At 39.4% G+C, this 27,697-nt stretch overlaps 1 protein-coding gene across 1 annotated transcript in view; it reads right to left on the reverse strand.

Moving 5' to 3' along the window:
• The window catches only part of ASXL3 (ASXL transcriptional regulator 3), a gene marked incomplete at both ends in the record, with an annotated part of 127,315 nt that overhangs the window by 92,685 nt on the left and 6,933 nt on the right, over positions 1–27,697 (reverse strand). The window contains one exon of the mRNA XM_082327368.1: positions 9,031–9,113. Coding sequence (XP_082183494.1) covers positions 9,031–9,113 — 83 coding nt within the window. The remainder of the gene's footprint in view (positions 1–9,030; positions 9,114–27,697) is intronic.

A 27,697-nucleotide genomic window follows, 5' to 3' on the forward strand; every position in this document is an offset into this window, starting at 1 on the left:
GGAACAGACTTCAACATGATGACAAATCAGGAGCAAAGTACATAAGGGAAGCCATATGAACTTTTCTAAACTGTTGTAAATCATCTATTGAAGGTCCCAGGCACGATAAAATGATGGAATTGTGGTTTTATTTCCTGATAATTGGTCCTGGAACCAAACTAAAGAAGAAAGCTTGGTTGGTCTTGAGCCAGAATGTGAAATAAATACTGAAATCTGGGATGTCCACATTGTATTATTTAAGAAAATTTCAGGCACATAGAATGGTCAAAGGAATAGAGTTTGAGTCCTCATATGTGGGAAGGGAAAAAGGACGACAGCAGATTGGGGTAATTGGAGACCATGGGATTGGTGACCCAGTTTGAGAAAGAGGGAAGATTCATGTAGCAGAAACTCTTGGGACAAGGGATTGCATGTAGACGGGAACTAGTAGAGATGCTGCACCAGCAACACCAATTTAATGGACAGGATATTGGGAGTGGAGGAGCAGAGGACCAGGCGATATTCTTAGCTCTGCATTTAGCTTTGAAAAATACTACTTTGCTTCTGCCTCCGCTCTCTTTTTACGTATGCTCAATTAATGTTCTTAACAGTAAGAACAGTATCCTCCAAAGCACTGTGTCATACTCAAAAGATTCTTACTATTTACACTGTGCCATTTATCACCTGAAATATTTCCAAAATTAAACCCACACCTTAATAAAACTAACAAAGGAATTTGCATCTGTAACACAAGCATGGTTTTTAGCTTGCCTGCAACAGCTGGGGCACCTGTTACTACATGCATCATGCAAAAAACCCAACCCACACCAAACAAAAAAACCACCAAAAAAAACAAACAAAAAAACAAACAAACCCACCACCAAATCAAACAAACATGTAATTTTATAAAAAATGTTGACGTGCAGACATATTTTACTGGACTGTTTATTGAAGTCCCTAGACAGAGACTCCATTGTCCTGTGAAAGGAAGAGGAGCAGTTTCTGAAAACTGAAATATGGAGCAAAAAATGAAGATAATGGTGGTTCAGGGAAAAAAAAATTACATTCAAGGTAGTTAAATGTCTTAAATTGAAATATATCTTTTATAGGTATACACAATGGAAGAAGCACCATCACAAATAAATAAAAATTCTGGTGTCTTTGCAATTAGCTGAGGGAAAACATTTGAGGTTTTATTATTTTACATCTGTTTCATTAGCACCCAAAACCAATTTTCCAAATCAATACAAAGACAGGATTACTATTGTACAGACATAAGCAAGCTAGCTTTTAAGTAATGGTAGGGTAATCACAATGCAGCAACATGGAATCAAATATCAACAGCCCTGCTCTCAGGCTCAAGTTAATACCATAGTTGTTTTAGGGCTATATCACTATCAAAAACCAAAATAATTATCACAGAGGGGACACGGGTGTGATTATGCAAGTTACAGTTCCAACATTGGAACGCAATAATGTAGGAAACCCATCAGTTTTTACCAGGTTAGACTGCACTGTGGCATAACAATGCTGGGAACGCCTAGGCAAGAAGGAGCAAGCCTGAGATTTTCAGCTGGTGAACTGCTGCTATCACAACTGCCTACCAAATTAGGTGGTTTGTTGTTACACTGGGAAGAACAGCGTTTCAAAGAGGTGCCTGAAGTGAATTTATGCAGAAAGACAGGTTGTACTGAAAGTTCACTGCTCTACAGCAGCCAAAAGCCACATCTGTAGAGGCATAAAAATCAACCTAATAATGCCAGGCAAAAGAAGGCCAATAGCTTTCTCTCTCTCTTCCCATCAAGGCTTCCTTTCAGTCCGTTGCAGGAAATAACTACCTTCAAGACAAAACAATGCACCGCTTCAGCTGAAGAGGCTCCCAAATAAATTCTATCAGACATATGCAACCACAGAAGCCTCTTAACTGTCTGTGTTCTTCTGTTAACAATCAGAGCCTTAAGACAAAAACTGTGGTTCTTTCAGTGAAATTTTTAAGAGCTTTTGGTTATTTTTTTTTTTAAGTGGAAAATAGAAACTATGACTTGTGAATAATTATGAATCACAATGACACCTTGTTAATAACTATGAATCACAGTGACATCTTGGAATTACTTTACAGAGAAAGGAAGTAAAAATTTCTCTGTCTACATGCATACACAGTAAAACAAAGAACTTTAAAACGATAAGCAACAGAAGACAGTTGCCAGCTCATTTAGCCTATTTACAGAAACAGCAGCATTCAGAATGGGTTTTATTTTTAAGTCAATAGCTCTAAGCATGAAGTATGCAAGGGCTTAAAGAGACACTGTCAAAAAGATCAAAGGATTCAGAAGTGACGGTAATATTTTCAGGAGTACCATCTCACTTCAGAGCTAAAGACAGACCCTGCACAGATCATGTGTTTTATTCCACTGATGACTCCGCTCGGCAGTTCAAGGTGGGTTTAATTCTATCTAACCCACTAGTTTGATATTTCTGCACAAAGAGCGTAAATCTAGTAAGAGCGTCCTGAGATTTATTAGGATCATACTTTGCTGCTTTCCTAGGCTCAGACGACTTAATATGTTATATCATTCATGATAGATATTATCAACACTGTGGAGTGCCGAAGAAACAGCACCACTGCCAGTGCCAGTGGCAAGAATCTCTTCTTAGTCTTCTGAAAACTACTGTCACAACAATAAATCAATAGATAGCTTAAACTTGCGTAGCAAAAGACAAAATATGTAGAGAAAAAAAGGAGGAGTTAGGATTGATGCCATGATTCTCATAGTTGAAATGAAGATCAACAAAGAAACATCAAGAGAAAGATGTTTAAGATTCTTACTGGAAAATGAAAACCAGGATGAGACGAAGGTATTTATTTTAACCTCTTCTGTGAATTACCTGAACAAAATAACCAAAGTTACTTGACAATACAGAGCTCAGTTACTCTAGCTGAACAGCAAAAATACTATGAAATTAATCCATTCCAGGGTTCACAGTCCTGAGTCTAATGGAGAAGGAAAGTAAATAGCTAGCATAGCTGTGGGCTAAAGTTGCACTCCAAAAAAATTAAACACTTTGTCCCATTTTGAAAGTTTATTGGCTTTTAACTTGTACTGACAATCTTTGGCTTTAATCTTATCTAGACAAGTCCATTTCCCAGCCTCACCAAGCAAAAGAGAAAGGGAACTACAGAAAGCTGAGACATAATCTAGGGTTATCAGCATCAAACATTTATCAGAATTCAGCTGGATACTCTCCCCTAGAAGTCAAACAATATATATGGCCCAAGTACTGCAGACTAATCTAAAAAAAATCATAGAAAAATATGGCTCAAAGGATATGCTGGTTCATTCCCCTACTTCAAGGCAGGATCAACCAAATCTACATAATTCCTGACAGACACATATCTAAATTGTTTTTAGAGAGATCTAGAGATCTCTCATATCTCCCCCACAGCTCATGACAGAAATCAATTATACTTGTTACGGGGGGGGGGGAATCTTCGTACTATCTAACCAGAATCTTTTCTTGCTACAATTTAAAGGCCTTCTTTCTTTTCCTGTCCATATCATACATGCAGGGTAACTTATTCCCTAACTTTTTCCCTATCTTTTATGTATTGGAAGACTTACTATGTCTAAACTCAGTCTTCTCTTCCTTAATCCAAACACCTAATTCATACCAACTTCTGTCTTATTTTTATCTCCCTGATAATTTTAAGCAGCCTTGAATTGGTCCTATCCTTCATGAAGGTGCAGTGCCCCAAACAGAAGGGAATAGATAGGTTGTTCCTGGTGGTCCTACAGGCAATTTCCGGGTAATGACAAAAGAGGGCAAACCCAAGGATGGTACTAGGGTCAGAGTTTAATATAGCAAGAAATCAGGAGAATTAGAGAGACAGGCTTTCTTTTGTGAGAATCAGCAAAATTTTTTAAAACACATGACCTATTTAAATATTCCCATTATGACCATGCAGGCACCTCTTGGGAAAAGACAGACACAGGGACAGAGAAGCATCTGGCAAGTTCCTGGGACTGCAAGGAACAAAAATCCTTGAATAGAAGATGTAAAAAGCATGAAAAGTTAGGAAGGAAGGCAGTATTAGGTTTGACTTGAATCAGTGGAGAAGCAGCAGCTGAAAACATTGAGTGTTCATGAAGGGATGATTCTTCATTTTTAGGAAAATAAGGGAGAACATAAAAAGAAGAAAATGGGCTCCAAGAAATTAAACTTCAGCAAACTCACCCACCCACCATGCACAAAGACATTTCTATAATGTCCTGGTTTTGGCTGGGACAGAGTTAATTTTCTTCCTACTAGCTGGTATAGTGCTGTGTTTTGGATTTAGCATGAAGATAATGTGATAACACACTGATGTTTTAGTTGTTGCTAAACCATGTTTATGCTAAGTCAAGGACTTTTCAGCTTCCCATACTCTGCCAGCGAGGAAGTGCACAAGAAGCTGGGAGGAGGCACAGCCAAGACAGCTGACCCAAACTGGCCACAGGGCTACTCCGTATCATATGATGTCATGCTCAGTATATAAACTGGGGGGAATTGGCTGGGGGGGCAGGGATTGCTCCTTGGGGATGGGCTGGGTGTCAGTCAGCAGATGGTGAGCAGTTGCATCACTTGTTTTTCCTGGGTTTTGTTTCTCTCTCTTCATTACAATTATTATATTTTATTTTAATTATTGAACTCTTCTCAACTCATCAGTGTTATCACTTTTACTCTTCCAATTCTCTCCCCCATGCCACTGCAGGGAGAGTGAGCGAGCAGCTGTGTAGTGCTTAGTTGCCGGCTGGGGTTAAACCACACCAACAGATAGGAAACTGGCTTGCTCTTCCCTTAAGGGGTGGCACTGAGCACTTACACCAAAAGCACAGGAATGCTAGTGCCTTTTCTTTGTTGACAGCTGATTAGAAAGGTGTCTATGATTAGACAGCTACTAAAACCAACACCAGAAACCAAACCGGAAAAAATTGATTAGATGATAATTAAATAAATTAGATGTTCTCAAATCAGTTAAATCTGTTGAAATTCACCATAAGGTATTTAAAGCTGACTGGACCAGTCTCAGAATTATCAACAGTCATTTTTGAGAATTTCTAGAACATAACAGTGATTCCAAAAGACTGAAAAACATGTGACTAGCTTTAAAAAAAAAGAAAAAAGGCAGGCGAAGGAAGTAGAGATGCAGCAACTGAATTTCAATTCCCCCAAAATATGGAATAAAAATTATTTGGAACTATTTAGCAGATAATAAGTTGAATTGAGTACAGTAACACATAGACCTGTCAAGAACATGTTACTTCAAAATATTCTTTATGACATAGTAGCAGACCCTGTAGTTAGAGAAGAAGCAGTAGGTATCATATAGCCCAACTTAATGAGTCTTTGGACATTGTTTCGCATGGGACTTTCATAAGTAAAGAATAGAAATATAATGCTGCAAAAGGAAACAGGTTCTAATAAGCAGATGACACTAAACTTGAAAGGGCTGCATGCTGAAAGACAAGACTACATGTTAAAGCAATCTTAATAAATTTGAAAAACGGTCTGCAGAGGACTGGAATACAATTCAGTAAGGGGAATTCTAGATCTTAACGGGAATAAATAACAGCAGAAATACAAGACGGAGAACAAGTAGTGAGGCAGCAGCACAGTGGAAAAGGAGCACTGAGGCTAGAGTGGATTTGGATTATACTCTGACTAGCACTCTATGTCACACTAGCAAAATCAGCAAAAGCTCATGCTAGGATGCATAACCAGCAGGTTGTGAGTCTAGAAATTTACAATGGGACAGGGAATTGTTTTCAAAAGAACTGGACAGTGGATGCTAGGAAGGAAAATCCAGACCACTGTGCAGGGGAGTGAGCTGCTGTCTATCTTCTTTGTAAAGAGATTTCAGTGTCCAGGACTGTTGGCCAGACATGGTTCACTATCAGCACAGGCATGAATGTAGAAGAAATACTTCTCCCTCCTCCCCCATGTATTTTCTACATCCTGAAAAGGTTTGCCTTAAATGATTTTACTCCTTCTAGGCAGCAGCAGAACTGCTTGCCTGCTGACCATTTTGCAACGAACCATCATAACAGGAAAGATATTTAAAAACCAAAATTGAGCTGTACATCCCCCAAGATACAGGAAACCAGGTAGGTGTAAAACCTCTCACAGGACATGTCAGTAAGTTTTTATTTTAATTTCTAACATATATCTGCTTTGTAACTTTGGAATTTTCCTCCTATTGTATTTAATTATTTGAGTAATAAAAAAAAAAGTGCAACTTGATGTCTTTATTGCAAACAAAGAAAAGAGGCTGAATAGTCTGACAATGTCTTTTTAAAGATTACACATAATGACAATGAGATTGCTGAAAATCATACGTTATTCATTCAGATTTACTACCACAGCAAAAAGCTTTAGATTAATTAATGCTGCAATATATTTGAAAAATGACTAAGCCAATTAATCTCGTTCATCTATAAATGGAACAGTAGAGGAGAATTTCTGAAGAACTTCATTTAGGATTGCCAAGGTTCTACCAACAATGATAATCAGTATAAAGGAATAAGTAAAGTATATTAAAGTAGTAACATATTGCTGGTACAAGTTCAGACTGGAAGAATACACAAATCGATACAGAATAAAATATGCTAGTGCTGTTCTATTGCTTATAACCAGGTGACTGCACATCATAAATTTACATCCCTCGCTCATCTTAGCTGGCTGCAGCATAGAGACCAGGAAAGACCATCTTTAGTAACGGCAAAGGTACCATACTAGCAGAAAGGTACTGAAAGAAATTGGGAGAGCTGGACAAAGTAAACAGGAGACTCTAAATTCAAGGACTGTGAAAACAAAACATCACTTACGCACTGAGGCCTAATCAACAAATATGTGTATGAAGTCAAATACCTTATCGGCTCCTATTAAAGAGTTAGGTACTCAGATAACCTTACAGGTTTGTGCCTAATCAATATTAAAATGCAGCAGAAACACAACTTTTACGTGAAATCAGAAGTTAAATGAGAATCCAAATACTTTAATAAAAAAAAAAAAAAAAGAAATCGATACAGAATCAACATTTTTTGTTTTTACAATTGCAGAATTTAGACTTTTTAGGCTTATTAGTTTAGGATGACCTAGCCTATAACGTAGTACAATGTTTCCAGTAAGGAGTAAAGAACATTGAATTTTATCCTTCTCAGTTATCTAGATACTCATGACCACATATGGCAATTGCATCCTGCAATTTACTACACATTCACACATACCTGCACATACCATACCACGAATAAAAATCAAAATGAATCTGAATTTCCTTCCTATTTCCCTGCAATTCTCAGTTTCTTACTAACTGAAGAAATGAAAGAAGATGTAGCTTTGAACCTCTTTAAAGGAATCTTTCTCTTATTATTCATTCTGCAGCAAGTAAAAAGGGCTTCCACATTTTCTATATTTAAATCATAAAAATGCTGCCTTCACTCCCTCCCGTAGGTTTTGTGCACAAAATTTTATTCATGCACTGTTCACGGAAACAAGAATTTTTAAAATTACAAAGAAATGCTATTATCAGGCATGTGAGGCTCTTCCATGCAGTTGTCTCATATCACAAGACGTAAGGAGAAGAAAGCAAACTATTCACTGCTGTGAGAAACAGTATCTTAATAAAAACAGATTTTCAAAGTTGGGTTTTCTTGCTTTTTTTGTTGTTGTTGTATGCAAATCCTTGCAGCATAACACACGTTTGGACATTCATTTTCAAAAGTTTTCATCCCCTTGTTTCCTTAGCATCATTGCCAAATGTACTTGAAGCAATTTCTTGACAGGAACTAAGGCATTTTATATCTGTAAAAGGTGGCAAATTCAACTTCGCCTTGCATACCATATCTTTTGCAATTTTACCAAAATACAGCTATTATAAGCACGTTATGAGGCTACCAACAAAGCAGCGCATGGTTATGCAGTGCAAATGATCACATGCAGTGTTCTGTTTCTTAGGAACAACAGTGAATTCAGTAAAAATATGTCCCATTGTTACTTCCGGTTCACCAGAATAAACTCGGATGTAACGGACATAACACATTATGACTCCTCTACACAGGCTTTGAAGTTCTCTTGTCCTAGATTTTAGGTTCCACACTAAAAGAATATAATTAAAATAAAAGTGGATGTCTCCCTTTGCTTTGAGACAGCAACAAGTATTAAAACAATTTATTAGAATAGAAAATTTTTACTAGAACATTTGGAGAAGAGGAAACTGCATCTTGTAGAAGACCCCCACCAACTTTTTCCTTAACTTACTTTACTTCCTGCCCAAGTTTCCATCTGCAGGTCACTAGAAGACCTACTAAGTAGTCAGTCACCTTTGAGGAACAAGAAGCTGCATGCCCATCTGAACCAGGAGTCAATGGAAGACAACTGTTGATTTCCATAGGCTCTGGATAACCCCCCTATCCCCTAACAGCTTAATGATTACAGTTGAAATCTACATCCAAAGTACGCTGTTATTAAGCAACTCAGCATCCAAACTTCTGCAGCCACACAGACTAGCTCCCAGTGTTCAAACACCCCTCTCCTTCCATTCCCAATTCTTTATCAGCACAACCCCTGTTACCACACGCAACACCAGCATGGCATAACAGTGACTTAAGTGCCAGACCACAAACCCAAGTGAGAGAAGGAGTGTGTCTAGCGCCATCTCACACATTCTCCATGCACATGGTGGCCTAGGCAACCCAGTTGTCAAGCTTTGGTCCTTAAGAAAAAATGAGATGTAGCACTGGGCTGTCTGAGCAGATCACACTGTCTTTCTAAAGAAAGGCCACTGGACTGGAGCTGGCCCACAGACTCCTTTTGGATGGCAGTAAGCTAAGCCAGTCACTAAACATTTTAAAAGCCTTGAACTAACAAACAAACAAAACCCATCAGCTATATTTCCCACTTTAGTACTAGAAATCCATTCAGCTGTTAACCAGCACTTTGTTTTGTAAAGATTATATACCATTCCTAGATGATTTTCAAAGAGATAGCAAAAACACAGAACATATAAACACTGACCTTGTTTCTTTTAACCCTTCTTTCTGAATGACTTCCAGTATTTGTTTTGCAGTCATTGGTGAGTTGGGGTACTTTTCCAATGCCTGAAAAGAAATAATAAATGTGTAAGTGACAAGACACAGCTGTCCTGTGAATCTGAAAGGTTATGTGATCATGCAGTTTTTACGTAGTCATTTGTGAAAGGCAGGGAACAGTTGAGACTGGAATCCTCTGTCTGTTGGAAGGCCAGATACGATCCAGGAAACCGCAGCAAGAATAAGATTTACTTGCTGCTTTTGTGCATCATCTGCTACATCTGCTTAGGAAAAATTCTTACCAGGTTCCAAATAAAAGAGTTGAAATATGCAACTAATTTTATGACACAGCATCAGAGTTCCTTTCAGGTAGAAGGGAAAAAAATCCCAAAACAAAGAAAAAGAAAGAGACAGCTAGTAGTCTTTTTTGTTTTTATTACTTTAGAACTATTTGAGGTCATTTGTATATTCTACATTTAGTTTTTTTCGTGACCTCAGGAACAAAACTGGCTAAAGCCTTTCATTTGTAGAGCAGGAGCTACTGTGAGAATTGACACAGATAGGTTTCAATTTTAAAATGCTTTTTGTTTCTAAAAACTACGAAAAATGAAGTAGTCAGAACAGTCACAGCACACAAGATGCTACATGACAGTGCAGTATATTTTTCCAGTTCAGCTCAGTTTTCCACTCCTTTGCCTTTTCCAATTGAGCCCGAAGTAACCCACTCCTCTTTCCAGATACAACCACCTTGTACAGATTTTTCTGGTTTTCCACTTCCTTTTTGTCCCCATCAGTTTTAAGCTGTTAAACAAACAGACACTCTTTTGCTCATGTAAAGTGCCAGACTGACAGCCCTGGAAAATGAAACCTTTCAATCAGCAGTAAAAGGTGCAAAACAGGCCACGGCAATCAAGCTTCCCAGAGCATCTTGCCAACGTATCTCAGCCAGAAGTTGCATTTCTACCCTGAGTAAATAAGTCAGTTTGGTCTCCAAATTCAACCGATCCTCAGCTTTTCTCTAGTAGTTACCAAATGATGGCAATTGTGAAAGTAGCTACTACTATGTGGATACCTGCCCACTAAGAACTAGAGACACCACCACATTGTATCATGCAAGTCATCAAGCTGTGAAGGGTGCTAGCCAGGGCTGTAATTCAAGCAGCTCACCTAAAGCCAAAGCCTCCCTACTCACTACAACTTGACCAGCTCAGCCCTCTCCTGCCATTTTACAATTCTGATTTACTGCCTGTTCTCCCCTTTCACAGCCAAAACACAGTTTACCAAATCCTTCGGTTCTTCGTTACAGATGAACTTTGTATCCTTTATCTTTCAGTTCCACAAAGGAAAATGCAGAAGTGAGGGTTGCACTAGGTCTGGGAGCTGAACTGAGCTTATCTCACATACATCAATAGGCAAGATTCAAAAGGGACTCATCAGGAAAGGAAAACCGAAAGGTGATTTGAAAGGATAAAGAAGAGTGGGTAGGAAAGAGTACGGCAATGAGTAAGGACGGAAGGAACTGCACAGGGCTGGGAAAAGGGCCATTGCACAGCAAGGGAAGAGAAATGATACGATGTGTTAGTGACAGAACCACAATGACACACTGGAAAAAATGACAATGCATATAAAGATTAAGACTAAGATGAGAAAAGATTAATGGCGTGAAGAGACAAAAATGGAAACTTCAACCTTCAAAAAGAAGACAAAGGATGAGGTAAAATGAGAATACACCAAAATAAAGGGAAAAGATGACAACTGAACTGGGAACATTCCAGAGGGCAAACTGGATAGGACAGAAGAGGAAACTACACTGTACTGGACACGGCTATGAAGGAAACTGTGTGCACTTGAAAGTGGGGTTACTCACTGTGGAGGACTCCCTGTTTCTCTTCCTGAGTACAGGCCCCTCAGCACACCTGGGCAGCTCCTCCCTGCAATTGAGAAAATTTGGGTAGCCCTGTCCCCTTCTCTACGACATCACATCCTACTCTGTAAAGTCAGTAAAAGTGCCAAGTATTACCACGTGAGTTTGACAATAATGGGAAGGAAACAATAAAGCTACGCAAACATCAGAAGTCACCCTGTTCTGGACAATGGGAGAAGGGAGAGCAGTTTGTGCTGAGGAAGCTGCACTGAACTGGTTGTGGAAACAATGGCCAGACACAAGGATACGGAAGATCATCTTCACCAAACAACAATGAAACCAACAAGCAGGATGCATAACACCACTACAGAAAGTTTAATCAAACCCACAAGGCAGATTTCAAATACCGCAGTATGAAGTGAACACATTCAGGGCATAATGACAAACTGAAATGCAGAGTATGTTAGACAGGCTGAAAGTGCTGGAGCAAACAATTGCCCATTGTGTGGACTTGTTTTACGCCGGACATGTAGCGTGGGCTGCAGTTCATATACCCCATGAATTTAATTTTGTTCGTCTAACCCTTTAAACCCTTCAAAGCCTGTTATTTAATGAACTGTTCATACCCTAACTGAAAAGCGTTAATTCTCCAATTCAAACACTGCTTAAGTTGAAAACTCTGTTATTGTGTACCTGATTAAGTTCTCCTTATCAGAACGAAGATTAATTTAGCAGAGAACCTTAGTAAGGATGTTTTTTTCTGCCCCTTCCACCATGCTGTCATCCCCCTCCCCCCCCCCCCAGTTTTAACCTAACTATTTATCACAGTAAGAAAATAAAAATAATTACTTGTAAAAACATTTTAATGATAATCTCATTTTCTTCCCTAGTTATGGAAAACAGCATCAGAGTGTTATTTAAGAGTCTGTAGGCTAATGAATACACTGAACTGATAATTGTGCTAGTGTCTCTTGCCTCTGTATCTCACCACTAACACTGCTAAAAGCCCGCAATCCCTTTTGCATTTCTATGACTTTTAAAAATAATATTAGAAATTCAAACTGAATTACTAACTGTGCCTTAAGGCAAATAAAATACTAAAATGCAGTAGCATAGTTAAGTCATAGACTTCTTGGTCAGAAAAAGTAACGCACATCAGGGGAGGAAGCCTTTATCTGTTTTAAATATCTTTCTCCTTCCTCCCACGCCATCCACCAACACTCGTATCGTATATGGGCAGTGACTAATAATGCTGAAATTAAAACATGCCAAAGTACTGTCATGAAGAGTATGAGATTGTTTCGATGTATTTTGTTAAGAAGGACAATGGCAGAAGAATGGTTTGTACTGACTGCAACCTCTATCACAGAAGATCAAATATGCTCTGTTTATTCCTGCTATTCAACCACAGCCTTAAAAAGGGACAGCTGCTAAATAACTGGGACAAATAATTTGATACCCATCAAGAAAATCTGGAAGAGAACAGAAGTAGTCATTGCACTGAACACATTCTTGGTGTTCATTCAAACCCTGGTTAATGGCTCAAAGAGAAGATGACTCAGGTCCTACCAAGCACAGTGGAAATCAAACCTCCCAGCAAATGGTAGCGGCCTGACAAATTGTTATGTTTGTATCACCTATGTGTATCAACCCACAACTTCTGAGATATTAAATAATTACACAGATGCCACAAACACATACATTCCCAGTTTCACTGGAAAAGTCATGTCAGTTACATGGGACAAGAAATCAAAATTCCTTTTCTCACCATGGCATTTATCATCTTCTGTGCATCAACAACTGCTCAAAAAAAACCAGTTGCCACACTGGGGAAAAAACACTTTCCAGTGAACTGTTAACAAGAAAACTCTAGAGCAGAATCAAGACTCCCAGCTTTGCATAAGAAAGAAATCCTGAATGCTGAGCTCGCCTACAAAATCAGAAGAGAACCTCTATATAATTGATGGAATGATTAGTCTACTTAATATACACCGCTGCTCGTGACTACCGGAATCAGATCTGCCCAATCGTTTGCATTTCAGCCACTAGAGGGAACACAAGCAGAGGGACAGCATGAAGAAAGGCGAACTAAAAAGTCGGCCTTCTTGCCACCCATAAACATTCCTGCAGAAAGTGGGAAGCTTTGCCAGAGAAGCAGCCACTACTCCTGCAGCTATCAGTTACTACGCTGACAGAAAATGATTCTTCTAAACAAGAACCAAGTGTGGTCTGATACTGTGCTGTGGTCCAAAAGCAGCAGGCAGATCAGTCTACTGGGCTTGTTGATACTGATTGTGCGGCCAGAGTACAGTTAGATGGAACCGGCCAGAGCCTCTTCCATTTCTGGAAGCTGCCTGCAGGGATCTGAAGGTCAGGTAGCTGACAAAAATCAGGATCATTTTATCACATCTGCTCAGTCAAACTATAGGCTGAGCCACTACTCACAAACTGAAGCAATTCTCTTTAGAACATTATTTAAAGAATTCAGGAGGAGAAAGAGGAACAGTAGAGTTATTGCCAGTGCTCCCACTCAGCTAAAATACAAGTCAGACTAAACTGCACAATAGACAATCTTTACTGCCCAAAGACAGCAGGGTGAACAAAAGAACAGAAAAATAACTTTCCATCTCCTAAGCAGAAAATATATGATATTTTCTAGCCACCCATTACTAAATTAATGAATTGAAAGATGGAGTCCCAAACAGGGTACAAGAACAGCATCCTGGAAAAAATCCAGCATTGTCTTCTCCAGCTGCTTGTGTGAGGTTAACAGGAGGACTGACTTCTATTGTGGGAAATGCCCCACTCAAATCTTTTGTATTCATTTTTGATTAACGGCTTTAGTCATTGGGGAATTATCAGCAGCCTGGTAAAAGTTCAAAGCCCTTTGTGTGAAGAAAGAGGGGTAAATGGTTAAGAGAGGAGGGTAGGGTACAGAGTGGGGGAAGAAAGGAAGTGCGTAGAGATTGATGGAGAGGAGAAAACAGCAAGAAGATCAAGAGGAGGGAGGGTACATGATACATGAAAAAGAGGAAAGAGGGATGAAAATAAAAAAGGAAGATGCACTACAAGCTATTCTAACATACGTTCTCAAATAGATATCCATGGAGCTCTTCCTGATGGTGATTAAGAGAAAGGTTCCAAGTACTAAAATATTAAAAGAAGCTGAAATGGGAGTAATAATTCTCCTGGTAGGACTTTTGTCTTTGAGCAGTTGCAGTTACACAGTTACATTAAGGAAGTTATAAAATCTGAGTAGAAGAAGGTGCATTTCATAAGACGTCTTTCACGGCATGCTCCATACTATGAATTTGTCTCTGTAATCCATGTATCACAACAGATAAGAAAAGTAAAGACGAGTAAGGAAAGGAACAAAGACGTAACATGAACAAGAAAGCAACACATAAAAATACCTAAACCTGCTGAAATACATTAGGTTTTAACATCAGTTATGTACATGCTTGCTAGTCCACACTTTTTTCAGAGGTAATGCTACTGACCTGTAGAGCTCAAATGATTTAAAGTACACCCCCAAAAAAACATTTTTTCCCCAGCCTTCTTTCAGTCAATAGCACTTTGCAGTTCCTTTAGCATGAACTACAGGGAACAACTGGGAGACTGTTTCCTGCAAGAGAATTTCTGCTATAGAATGCAAGTCGGTCTGAAACCGCCTGGCTTTGCTAACCTGCCAGATACGTAAGGCATTATCATCTCCTCAAATACTGAATGAAAGGAAAGAGCAAGAAAGAAGCTGAATGATTTGTTTGTTCATTCCATTTCTTTCACTCGCTGGTTTGAGGCTTGTTCTGAGATGTCTGGACCCTTTTATTGTTTTGGTTTTTTTAATTTGTTTATAATGTCATATTTTAAACTGATAGAAAGGCAGCAACAGTGCTTTGGAAATTCCAGATAAACTGTACACTTGACATTTCGATTTCAAAAGAAATTGGATTACAATTCAGTTAAAATTAAACATACGATTGTCTTATTCCTTTAAAAGGCACAAGCTCTAGCAGCAATGACATCTTGCCATTGCTAGTGGCCTCATACTTCACACCAGAAAACAGTGTAAAGTTTTCAGCCCTAAACAACTGACTTATAATAACTTATTGATCTGGTCTGACATACTGAAACAAAAGGAAACCTTCGTATTTCTCTCTTTACTAATGCAACCAGCCTGTCCGAGCAACCAGGAACTTTCACTTAAAGGCTCTGTCAGCACAGATCTATAAACACCTCGGTGACTGTAACAGGATGAACCCAGCGAGCACAAAGAATCCTATCAGATTTCTCTAAGATCAGGATCAAAGATACACACCCCAGTGAGCAGGATGTCAAAATTGCTACCCCAGTATGGGTTCCATTATTAGTAGCAGGATTACTAGTGTTGACTTCAGTTCAAGCAATGGAGTATCCAGATTCTTAGAATGACTGCTCAATCCTGACAGTGCAGTCCAGCCTCCAGACTTTTGCTTAGCCATGCAAGCTATACCTCTTCTTGCTTTCTATCACAATACCCCATTGCCTCTCACTCTGCCCAGCCCTCCTCTACTCTCAAACTGGTACTCTCATCTTTTAAGGTGTTGCAGTACCCCTAACTTCCGCACCTCCCACCTTTCTGCATCCCTACTGAAATACCTTTCTTCCCTTGTCCTTACCACAGTACACTCCCACAGTACATGCCTATGTCCTCTACCTCCTGAAACATTAGCACATCCATACAGATGCAGTTCATTGCCACGGGTTCCCCAAAACCCACACACAGGTACACAAGTGCTGCCTAGGTAGTCAATACTGAACAGCTAGCTAGCAGCATGCTGTAGCTCTTAGGTGCTGACAGGACAAATTGTATTGTGAACCTCCCGTGGCTTGTAGACCATATTTCTGACTATTTAGTTTAGAGTAGAAGTTTCAATTTCTGTTATCAGTGCACCCAGCTGAAAAACATGGGTCAAACCTGTTTACAAATATGAATCATTATTCCAGAGAAGGGGCCAGGAGCAAAACACAGCTCTGCCACCCAACAACATTTCTGAAATCTGCACTCATTCAGTGATCATGCAGGCCACGAGCCTGAAATGCCTCTAATTCCAGCAGGGACAAAAATTCCCCTTTGGCACCTACCCCTGTACAAAATGAAGAGGCCATGCTTAGGTGACTGGAACCAATGGAGCTGAATGGATATGAGTGCCCTGTCAGCTGCCTTTACGTTACAGATAACAGAAGAAAGAACTACCACCAGTGTGAATATATTCATCAGTACTAAGGGAACAAGAAAAAAAAATACTAAGAAGGACCAAACCCCAAACATATTCGCTTCCATATATGCTGTTTTGTCTATTGAAAGCTGATAAGATTTTTTTTTTTTTTGAGACAGTGAAAGGCTTGCTGTATAACTTATGTTTCAGCATAGTAAAATTAAAAAAAAAAGACAAGTAAAACTTCCTAGAAAAATCAACAGAGAGAATGAGTATGTATTTGTTTTAAAAGCCTTCATCGCTTAATTTCCTCAGGCAAATGTAATGTGTAATGGTTACTTTTAATGTGAGAAATAAAATTCCTACTGGCTACTCTCTGAATGTACCAAATTTAACAGGAGGTGACAGTTATGCCGGTTTTCTTGCCATTGCTTTACTACCAGAGCTTATCTTGTTAGACAGTGTCCTAAAGATACAGACCTAAGATTTCCAGAAGGCAAAAAGGAAAACAAAAAAAGAAAAAGGGGGGTGGGGGTGGAAGAAGACTAGCAGAATACAAATAAAATATTTTACACTATGCACTCTACCTAAATATTCTTGCATATTAGTTTCAGCCATTTTAAATATTTCATCCAGGTAAAACTCACCCACTAAAAGGGTAAGACAAGTTTCATGCTGCAACTGACACTGACTCCACTGATGCACGATGAACATATTTAACCAACCAAAAAGCACTTCTATCCATGTTACTAAAATATAGTTAATGACAGCAAACATAAAAACTGTAAAAGTTATACTTCCATTTTAATTCTGTCAGATAGATAGCATGAAATTACTTCTTGAAATTTACAGCACATTTTGATGCCTAGGTGTAAAGCCCGTATAAGTCACATTGATCTTCTTAACCTCACAAGGGAAGTCCATATACTTCACAACTCAGTTGTTTGCTCTGTTCCTCACTCACAGGATGATACACAGCATCACTCCCTTTCAATTAATAAGCAAGCAGAGATGCAGAAAATTACTAAGAATCTTTCTTAGTAATGTTATCCCAGAAAGAAAGACCAGAATGCGTCTAATGCATGGAAAATCTGGAAAGAAATTCCTGAGAGGTGTACAGCAAGTGCTAAAGCTGGAAAAATTTAAAGTCCCTTGCAATCATAGACACAACAAAAAGCCACTTTCAGTTCCTTGAACCCACCGGTCAAGTACTGGACACAAAATGGAAAACCGAAATCTCCACAAAATGAAAAATGATAGAAGTTTTGGGTTTGGGGTTTTTTTTGTGTTTTTTGGTTGGTTGGTTGGTTTTTTTTTTGGGGGGGGGGGGGGGGAGGTTGTGTTGCTTCATTGTTTGTTTGTTTTAAATATAAGAGTTATTCTTTCCCGTCTGAACGGACAATACAAAAGAGTCTTAAGAGTCCTTGGGTGTTATGCAGTTTATTCCTTCCAAAGCTTGCACAATTATTTCCCATCAGTTTTCATTAGTCTGAATCATGACATCATTGTGTACAGAATAGAGTTCACTGGCACAATCCAGATCTACTGCTTAAATTGCTCTGAGAGCAGATATGATAAGTCATGTTTTTGAACTAAAGAAACACAGCCTTCTCACAGAATGTGTAAAGAGAATTCTTTTGTTAGCTGTCAGTGGGATTTTGCTATCTCTGTTAAATATATAATGGTTAGTGTCATAACAAAGATCAGCCATCGTGTTATGGCATTTATCTTCATGAGTGAAGAGAGGAAGGGCTACTGTGATTTATTCCTTCTCTCCTCATGAGACGATTAATGTCATAAGAGATTAGTCTTCAGTACTGACTTGTACACAGAATAAAATACAGGGCTGGAGTGGGATGCTAGGCAGTTTTAATTGCCACAAGTTTGGAAGCCCACATTACTTACAGATGGCACAGTTGACAATTACTCATCTAAGATTTTCAAAAATAGGAGAACGTTTTGCAGTTCACTAACTCATATCCATTTTGTGTCATTTATTTGTTTAGTCCTTCTTATCTGTCTTTCCACATAGTCCTTTCCCCCATCTCATCACCTAAGTCCACCCACACTTGTCCTGTTAAATACACCATTTATCGCAGAACTGAAGTCCATACTGGTGGTTTATAGTGATATTTGGTAGCATCTGTTTAAAGGTTTGAAAAATACACTATTTAACAACTATTACTAAGAAACATTTGTCACAATACAGGCAGATTAGAAAGAACATATAATGGCTCTGTATCTGTGTTTGTATTCATATATAAATACATAAACAAAACTTGGAACAGAAGGAGCAGCTTTCCTCAAGTTTTGAGAAAAGTTGCATGCTCACTGCTACCCAGGGACCTTGTAAAACAATCTGACCATCCTAACTTTAAGTTAATAATCTTTCAAAAGCCGATCACTTCGGAGAAATGCACACAGAATATTTTGTTTACATGCTCCCCACTCCTTCTTATGAAAGAAATTACTTCATGTAACACTGGTGAAAAAAAAAAAACAAAACCAAACATGATAAGCAAAAGTTCTATTAAAGAGGGAAGAATTATTTTTCCCCCAAAATGGAACATGAATTGTCCGTATTTTCTTAAATTCTCCTTTTCTGGATACTGCTAAATCCTACCAAGCTAGGTAAGCTTTAATCCTCGATATAAAAGCTTTTTCTGTTAAAAACAGCAATTCTTTACCATTGGTTTACATCAAATAGAGCACATTATTAAAAAGCTCTCACCACAAAGCGTTATCTTAGAATCATAGAATCATTAAGGTTGGAAAAGACCCTTAAGATCATCAAGTCCAACCATTAACCTAGCACTGCCAACTCCACCACTAAACCATGTCCCTAAGCACCACATCTACACTTCTTTTAAATGCCTGCAGGGATGGGGACTCAACCACTTCCCTGGGCAGCCTGTTCCAATGCCTGACTACCCTTTCAGTGAAGAAGTTTTTCCTAATGTCCAACCTAAACTTCCCCTGGCACAGCTTGAGGCCGTTTCCTCTCGTCCTATCACTTGTTACTAGGGAGAAGAGACCAACCCCCACCTCGCTACAACCTCCTTTCAGGTAGTTATAGAGAGTGATAAGGTCTCCCCTCAGCCTCCTCTTCTCCAGACTAAACAACCCCAGCTCCCCCAGCTGCTCCTCATAAGACTTGTGCTCTAGACCCTTCACCAACTTTGTTGCCCTCCTCTGGACACGGTCCAGCACCTCGATGTCCTTCTTGCAGTGAAGGGCCCAAAACTGAACACAGTATTCAAGGTGTGGCCTCACCAGTGCCGAGTACAGGGGCACTATCACCTCCCTGGTCCTGCTGGCCACACTATTCCTGATACAAGCCAAGATGCCATTGGCCTTCTTGGCCACCTGAGCACACTGCCGGCTCATGTTCAGGTGGCTGTCAACCAACACCCCCAGGTCCTTTTCCTGCCAGGCAGCCCTCCAGCCACTCCTCCCCAAGCCCACTGAGCAAGCCCACTCCCAAGGCACTGAGCCTTGTTGAACCTCATACAGTTGGCCCCGGCCCATCGATCCAGCCTGTCCAGGTCCCTCTGTAGGGCCTTCCTACCCTTCAGCAGATCGACACTCCCACCAAACTTGGCGTCATCTGCAAACTTACTGAGGGTGCACTCAATCCCCTCATCCAGATCATCAATGAAGATGTTGAACAGGACCGGCCCCAACACGGAGCCCTGGGGAACACCACTTGTGACCGGCCACCAACTGGATTTGACTCCATTCACCACCACTCTCTGAGGTCAGCCGTCCAGCCAGTTTTTAACCCAGCACAGAGTGCATTTATCCAAGCCATGAGCAGCCAGCTTCTCCAGGAGAATGCTGTGGGAGACAGTGTAAAAGGCCTTACTAAAGTCCAAGAAGACAACATGCACATCTTCATCTAGGCTTCTCAACTATTGACTTAAACATTTTTATCAGGCTGTTAATCACATCCACATATAATGTGATCAGCAACTGAGATCAGCCTTGACAGTGAAACCAACCAGGTAACAGGGCAACATTATGGCAGGGAAGAAGCACCACAAAACCTAAGGACATTTCTTATTGATGGTAAGTGGACAGGAGCAAAAAAATCAATGAGTCCTCACAAGTACAACTGTCTACCAGCTGGATGCTGAATTCCCTCAGAGATTTAAACCAATAGAAGCAATCACTTGGCTTAGGCAAACAAATTCAATAGGACCCCCAGCCTATAAAGAAGAAAGGTGAACTGTGACTTCAAAACTGGAGTTCGTAAGGAGACAAAATGCTGACTGTTAAACCAACACTTTGTAATTGGATCTCAAACCAAAATACACAACATGACTTCCCCCATGGGCGGAAAACCTGAAAATGTTCAGGTTAATCTGCAATTGTTGTGGAGACTCCAAACTCCTGACCCTGCTTGAAGGCCTTATTCTGAGCTACAAGTCTGGCTGACCCCTCCAAGTCAAGCTGGACAAGCACTGACCAGGCTACAGTGAGAAATGGCCATCAGCCATACACATTATGCAACTACCATCACCAAACTCCAGAATCACAACAGAGTAATTGGCCAACAGAGAGGAATCACAGAGGATTTTATAAAGGAATATAAATACAGAGACTTCTCAAAAAGCTAGGCTTCCTGTTCAAGACAAGCTTCTATTTTTAAGAGTCCTTAATATCCCAGCATGTTTCTTGTCCTAAGACCCCTCACTATACATGGAGCGATTCAACTGTTTTACCCATCAGGATAGTAACTGTAGCCCAAGAAAAGCAAACCAAGAGAGAGGAAAGCATGGCTGTTAAACAGTGTATTCAGTCATGGCTTTTATTCTTTTTCTGTGAGCACCAACATACATACACATGAGGATCTGAGTTTTCCCAAAGTCACATCTCTTCAGCAAATGTAGCAGTAAAAATTGTCAGCTGCTAGGAAATGCTACTGGCAATTCAATGTCTATGGGGTTTAGGCACACCATTTTAGATTTAATGCTTTAGAAGTTGATAATAATACATGTTTAAGCTATATCTTCCATTTCCCTCCAAAAATCGCTAGCAATAAGTGAACAGAAAAGAACAGAAAAATGAAAACTGTTTTATGGAAAAGTTACACTGCCTCAACTTGGGCTTCCAGTGTAACTACTGATCTCATACTGTACCTTTGAAACAATGAGAATTAGTAAGATTAGCCTTACAGTTCAAATCCAGGAATGCAATCTTCCTTTAACTGTGCCAGACAATCCCATCCAAAGACATAAAATTATACTTAGGAGATTTACATGTTCTGTCCTCTGAGGTTAAAACAAAACTAAACCAAGGTGTCCAGAATCACAAGAAGAAAACTACCAGTCTCGTATTCAAGCATCACGTCAGACAGACTTTTGGACATGGGAGATTCTAGATTTATATTTTTTTGCTGCTCTAGAAATAACCTGGGCAAGATAATTTGAAACTAATTCTGAAAATGTCAATAGGAGATTTTACTACCAAATAGATGAGATAATATTTCGGAAGACAAATTGGTCTTTTCAATTATTTCAAAGGGATTACTTATAATTTCAACAATACTCCTTTGGCCAAGATAGCCCATAATGGAACTTGTTCTAAAAATAAACAGAATGCAACATAATCAAAACATAGTATTTCATCTCCAAGACAAAGGCCCTGTCTTTTACAGAGGAGAGAAGACAGAATTTTTTTTCATCTTGGTGTTTCATTGAGATCCTTATACTCCCAAAGTTTGAGAAGAATCCAAACTTTAAAAATGAAGGTTTGGGGACTTTAGCTGGTTATCTAATGAAGTGAAATGGTAGCAAAATAAATAAATAAACAAATGAAATGCAATTTTATCCTAGAATTCAGAAGGTGTTTTTTTTCCCTCATTTCTTTCATTGTCAGTCATAGATCTTTTTTTTTCCTCCCTTCAGTATATTTGTTATTCTACTTCTCATTGGTGCAAGAACATCTCCATCTCTTCTTCACGGCTTTCCAATGCAGCACTACCATTTTTTTCCCCAGGATTACATCAGTATCACCCAGGCACACACTCTTTTCACCACATGACATGCCAACAGACATAAACCAGTTTCATTCTCTTCTACTAATCCCAGAAAATGTATCCATGTACTAAAAGTAATAAGCTTCATAACTATTATTATGTATGTATGTAGCATTTAAAACCTCATTTTTTTCAGAACATGAATCTTCAGAATGCTTTCCCATATACCTTCCCTCCCCCTCCACACCCATATTTTTCTATAAAATTAACTCCAACATTTAACAACACTTTAAGTAACACATGAAGCTTCTTGCCATAACAGCTCTAAGAATGCTGATAACAGCAAACAGGCACAGTGATTTTTAATTTTTTGTTAAACCTCTCATTCTCTTCGCAGGTCTTTCACAAGCATTTCCCAACCACCATGCATATATACCAACCTCAGTTATCTAGGCAGCCACTTTTGTAGATCTGGCTCAGAACGAAGACAGGAGCATTATTTTACTTTATTTAACATTACTTTAAATAGCTTGAAACAGTCTCCTACAGCTCAGACATTAATATAATGAGTTAGCACATGAAAATTACAGTATGAAACTGAGTCTGTTCTCATTAAGGACAGTTAAAATTGACTACACAGACAGATTTTCTTTTTGTTGTTTTTTAATTTAATGGAAGCGTTAAAGATTTCAAGAATAATACTAAGATGAGAATGTTTCGATAATGTGTCAAACAGTCTACCTCCAAGCAAAGTAGGTAACCCTACAAATTAATGGAGACAGAAGTGTTCTCTTTCACACCATAACAATTATTTCATTAGACATTAATCTACAAAAAATTCTAACAGGTCCCTGAAGGAAATAAAAAAGAAGATCCCACTTAGGCCAAACTAATTTGACAGATTAAGATATCTTAGAATTTTTTTGGTTGATTGGTTGTTTTTTCTGAACAGAGTAAAAGACAGTAAGACAATGCTTTTCTGATCTAACTTCCAAAATCCATACAAAACATTCTTTATCAAGTGCCTTGACTGTATTACTCCAAAACTTTTTCTAGTTTCCCATCTTCTATTGAAGTTTTCAATCCATGGTTCACAGAGCAGTTGAAAGACTACGTTTTTGGGGTCCATGAAACACAATAGCTCAAATGATTGCTCAGACACTGACTTTATCCTCCAGGCCTTTCACTCTGCCCACTCCTCTTATTGCTTATCTCTTGCACTATATCCTGCACCCTTCAGTCAGTCAAGCATCTCTTTGTTCACTTCTCCCACATTCATGATCTCTCTCACTGGAAAAATCCCCAGACAGCCCTATGTGAGTTCTGCAGTCTCCTCCTCAAGTGCCGCTGCTGCTGAGGGCCTGGAGGCTAAATTAACAGTGCACAATGGTTACATTGAACATCAAACATTTACTGTGAAGGGCTGATCACAGCTCAGGTACTGAGAAGTTCCTGTGGAGGTACTTAGTAAATGCAACAATCATCAGCAATGCATGCATACAGCAGGCAGTAACTTGCACAGCCAGACTGATAAAAAACTCCAAATTTACCTTGTGAAGCCACAGCCCTCTAGTTCTTAAGTGCTTCTACAACTCTAAAAAAGAGTATGTTTTAACATCACAACCACTGAGTGGGGCTCACTGTCGTTGGAACACCCTATCACAAAGGGCAGGAAAGATCGCTCTTCATAAGATAACTGCAGTGTTCAAGCTAGCTTAAAGCAGTAATTCCATTTCCTTTCAGTATCTGCTCTTTGGGAGCCTATCCCATGCTCTAGAAACCACAGTATTCACTAACAGACTTTTACTAAGGACAAGGAGCATCAGTCCAAAACAAAGACACAGGGGTGGTTATCACTGGTAAGTTCCAAAAGCGACAGGGGAAACTAGCAGTGAGTCAGCTGACGCCTGAACACTGACTGGAGGAACAGCATTTTAGCATGAAGAATTTGATTTGCAAGATGAAACAACCACACAACTGGACCAGCCCAAGAGCTGGGAGCAGTGCTCATTTCTTGCTATTGCTAACTGTCTACCCAAAGGATGATGGGGCTCGTTATGGGCAGACCAAATGTCCCAGGCAGGTAGACTTGTTTCTATGATTCTCCCAGTCAGTCTCACGGGGCTGTAACTCAATACTTGACATTATATATATATACACATATATAAGATCTGGGCTGCTAAGTCAGGAATTTGATGGACCACGTCAAAACATGCAATCCTTATTCTGTCCTCCCATCAAATATTTCCTACTGGGATACCTGGCAAAAAGCACTTCAGCTATTGCCCAGGAGGCCACTGTTGTACTGTGATCTATATTCAAAGTCTCCAGCTGCACAGATCATAGAATCATAGTTGGAAAAGACGTACTGGGCAGGGTGAAGTAAATTATCACAAGAATCTCCACCATTATTTTAAAATATCAGTAGCCTTATAAAAGACAGCTCATGCTCTATACTACTGCTTCCCCTTTCTCTCCTATGGTCTGGCCTGATGGACCCAAGCACTTGCTGAACTGTCCAGCCGTTCTGCTGACATGTGCTTAACAGACAGGAGACGTTTAATAACGCAGCACAACTTGACAGCATGGCATCCCGGGAACAAGACAAAAGGAAGACGAACAACCTGTTTGACAAGGATTGCCAATGTAGCAAAATTGATTACACAGATTTTTCTTACTCTTGGCCAAAATAAAAAAAAAAAAATCATTTCAAACAGAGAGACCTCAGTGCAAGGACAATCAAGGCAAATGCTTGGTAGTCCCTGACACCTTCAGGAAGGGACACACTTGTGGAGCCATGGGTCATCTTGAAACCAGTAACAAAAAGGTATTAACATATCTTCAATAGTAACTTACTTGAAAATGTCTTCAACAGTGATTTACTGAGCCTATTCCACAGCTGGACAGTGAGCCCTACTAAGTTATTCTACTTTTTTTTTTCTTTTTCAAACAGAAGATGAGTGCTTGCAAGGTGTCTCAAAAACCTGCACTATGAATGAAAGAAATTATGAAATAGATGAGAATGCATTAAGCACTACTGCTCTAAGTACAAACCTGCTGCAGCATTGCTACAACAAACTGCCAAAAAAATCCAGAGACTAAGTCCAAAAAAGCCTCAAAAAAGCAGAGAATGTGAATGAGCACCATTAAATGGATGCAAAATTCTCAGTCTGTACAAGAAAATTGATGTTTTCTGTCTAGTCACTGTCAGAAAAAAAGAGGTAATGATGAATTTGAATTCTAAATCATGCCCACCGTACTACTTTTCTTAATCATTTTATTCTCCTAATTCTCCCATTTTTTAAGTAGGATGTGGAATTCCACAAAAAGACCACATTCTGGCAAAGGCCAGAGAAGTACTAGTTCCTATGGGAATGAAAGTTACCAACTGATTTTGTTGATTTCACAAAACTAATTTGGGGCATGTGACTTATTTTCAAGTCAAACAGACAAGGTGACCTTGAGGCCCTTTCCAATTTCATCTTCTATGATTATTGGTTCTATGATTGTAGAAGTAATGGTCTAATTAGGATGCTTTTCCCGCTTGGAACACCAAATTCCAAAGAGGTTCTTGTTGGTCTTACCTGTCTAGAATTTCTAAATGACAGAACTGCCAAATGAAATGAAGGAAGCTGGTGTGATCAAATTTTGAGATAGCTGCCAGAATCTTAGTCCAGAATAATGACAGCAGGCTATGGCCAATAATGGTCTATTTTCTCCCATTACCCTTGCTAGAAAATATCGGCAGATAGGCGTAGTGACACGGAATGTCACGTGCTTCTCTGATACAGCAATACCAATAGATAACCCAGCAGCTGGTGGATGACTGGGAATTTTGAGCCATAAAAAGAAGTAACATTTATCCAAAAATAGACATCAATAGATGTATTGAAACATCTGGATATGGAATCTGTTCAGTTAAAACTGCTGGAACTGAAAGAAAAATAAACAAAACAGAAAGTTATCACTTAATGAAGGATGAAGTTAAGTACTTTGGCAATACAATGATAGTTGTAGACCCTCATCTTATATAAAGAAGGTTCAAGTTGCAAAGGCAAGAACAAATCATATGGGACATGAAGATTGACTATGATTTACTATGCTCTGTACACATTTCACAAGGCATCTCCCCAACTATTGTGAACCACTGCACACAGTTAGGCAGATTCTCCAGGCTGCTAAAAGTCAGCTGAAATGGAGTAAAACTTTGACCTTCAAATGGCTGATGTATACTTTGGTTAAGGCTCTTCTCCCTCTCTAGACATCCAGTTATACAGGAAGCTAACCAAGATAAAGCAATATAAACCCTGACTAGAATGACTACTTCACTAAATTCCTGATCCTGTCTATACTTAACCAAGATCACAACAATAAAGAGAAAAAATAGCTTAGACATTAAGTTCTCCAAACCAAATCATCTACTAGCTCAAGACACTTGTCTGTCAAGGAATACTTCTGAAATTGTAGATGTTTAGAAAATGTTATCTGTAAGTCAGACTATGCTCTATAGGATGTGATTGTCACCCACAGGATAATGATCTCTAGAGCTGAGCCTCTACAAGCTGTGAGGAGACTCTCGTCATCACAGGCTCGGCCAGACCAATCTATGCATATAGGAGGACAAGTTTTAAAACAGAGTGTGTAATGTGTGCCTTCTAAATAAATTACTTTCTGATGCTCCAAAATCATGAGCAATAATCTAGGACATGACCTGGAATGTCTTCTACAGGGAACTATAGCCCAGTCCTCTTAATGAGTCTGTGAAGGCCCCTGATGATTCCAGAGCAACAGACTGAACTGTGATTGCCAATCCGGGCAAATGCTGTCAGACAGAAACTAAACTCAATGCTACACTACAAAACAAGTCTCCTCAGACACCTGAGATACAGGATGCCATATCAGACTCAGAACCTGCAATGTAACAGCTGGATCCCATATGCTAAAAACCTCATCTAAAAGGTCCTCTGATATTGAGGAAAGCTACACGCCAGGGTCCACACGGACTTTGTCCTGCTGAGCTGAAGCCATTAAAGAGAGCTGAACTCTTAACATTCAAAGGATGAAAACACCACATCCCCCTCAGATTCCTGTTCCAATGTCAGAAACACCAGAGCTTGCTTAGACCAAAGTGAATGGTGCTGCTGTAGATCCCTCAAACACGAAGTGCAGTCCCCAACCCCAATCAGTGCACTGACACCAAAGAGGCTCTAGGAAGAAGGCATGCACTTCCAGATGGCTTATTAACAGTCTCCTGATACTCATGATGTCTGTGCTAAAGTACTATAGTTTTAAGTGAATATATTTAGGTAGTGGTCTGCTTAAGGTGTGATATTCAGGAAGACATAGGTCATCCCTTCAAACCAAGATTAGCTGCAGGTAAGAAAGCACCCCTCTCTACCCTTTTTACATTCCCAGCAGGTACATCTCCTCCCAAGCAAGTAACTCCAGCAATAGGAAACTATCTAGCAGGACTCTGCAAAGACTCAGAGGGCCAGTACATCAACAGTTTGGGTTTCTTTAGGGAGGGTGACTGTCATTCAAAGTTGGTAAGACATTAAATAGGCCACCTATAGCCAATCTGTTGTCCTTGAGCAGCATGGGGATTTGCTAC

The sequence above is a fragment of the Platalea leucorodia genome (assembly GCF_965183815.1).
Source record: "Platalea leucorodia genome assembly, chromosome: 1".
NCBI lineage: Eukaryota > Metazoa > Chordata > Aves > Pelecaniformes > Threskiornithidae > Platalea > Platalea leucorodia.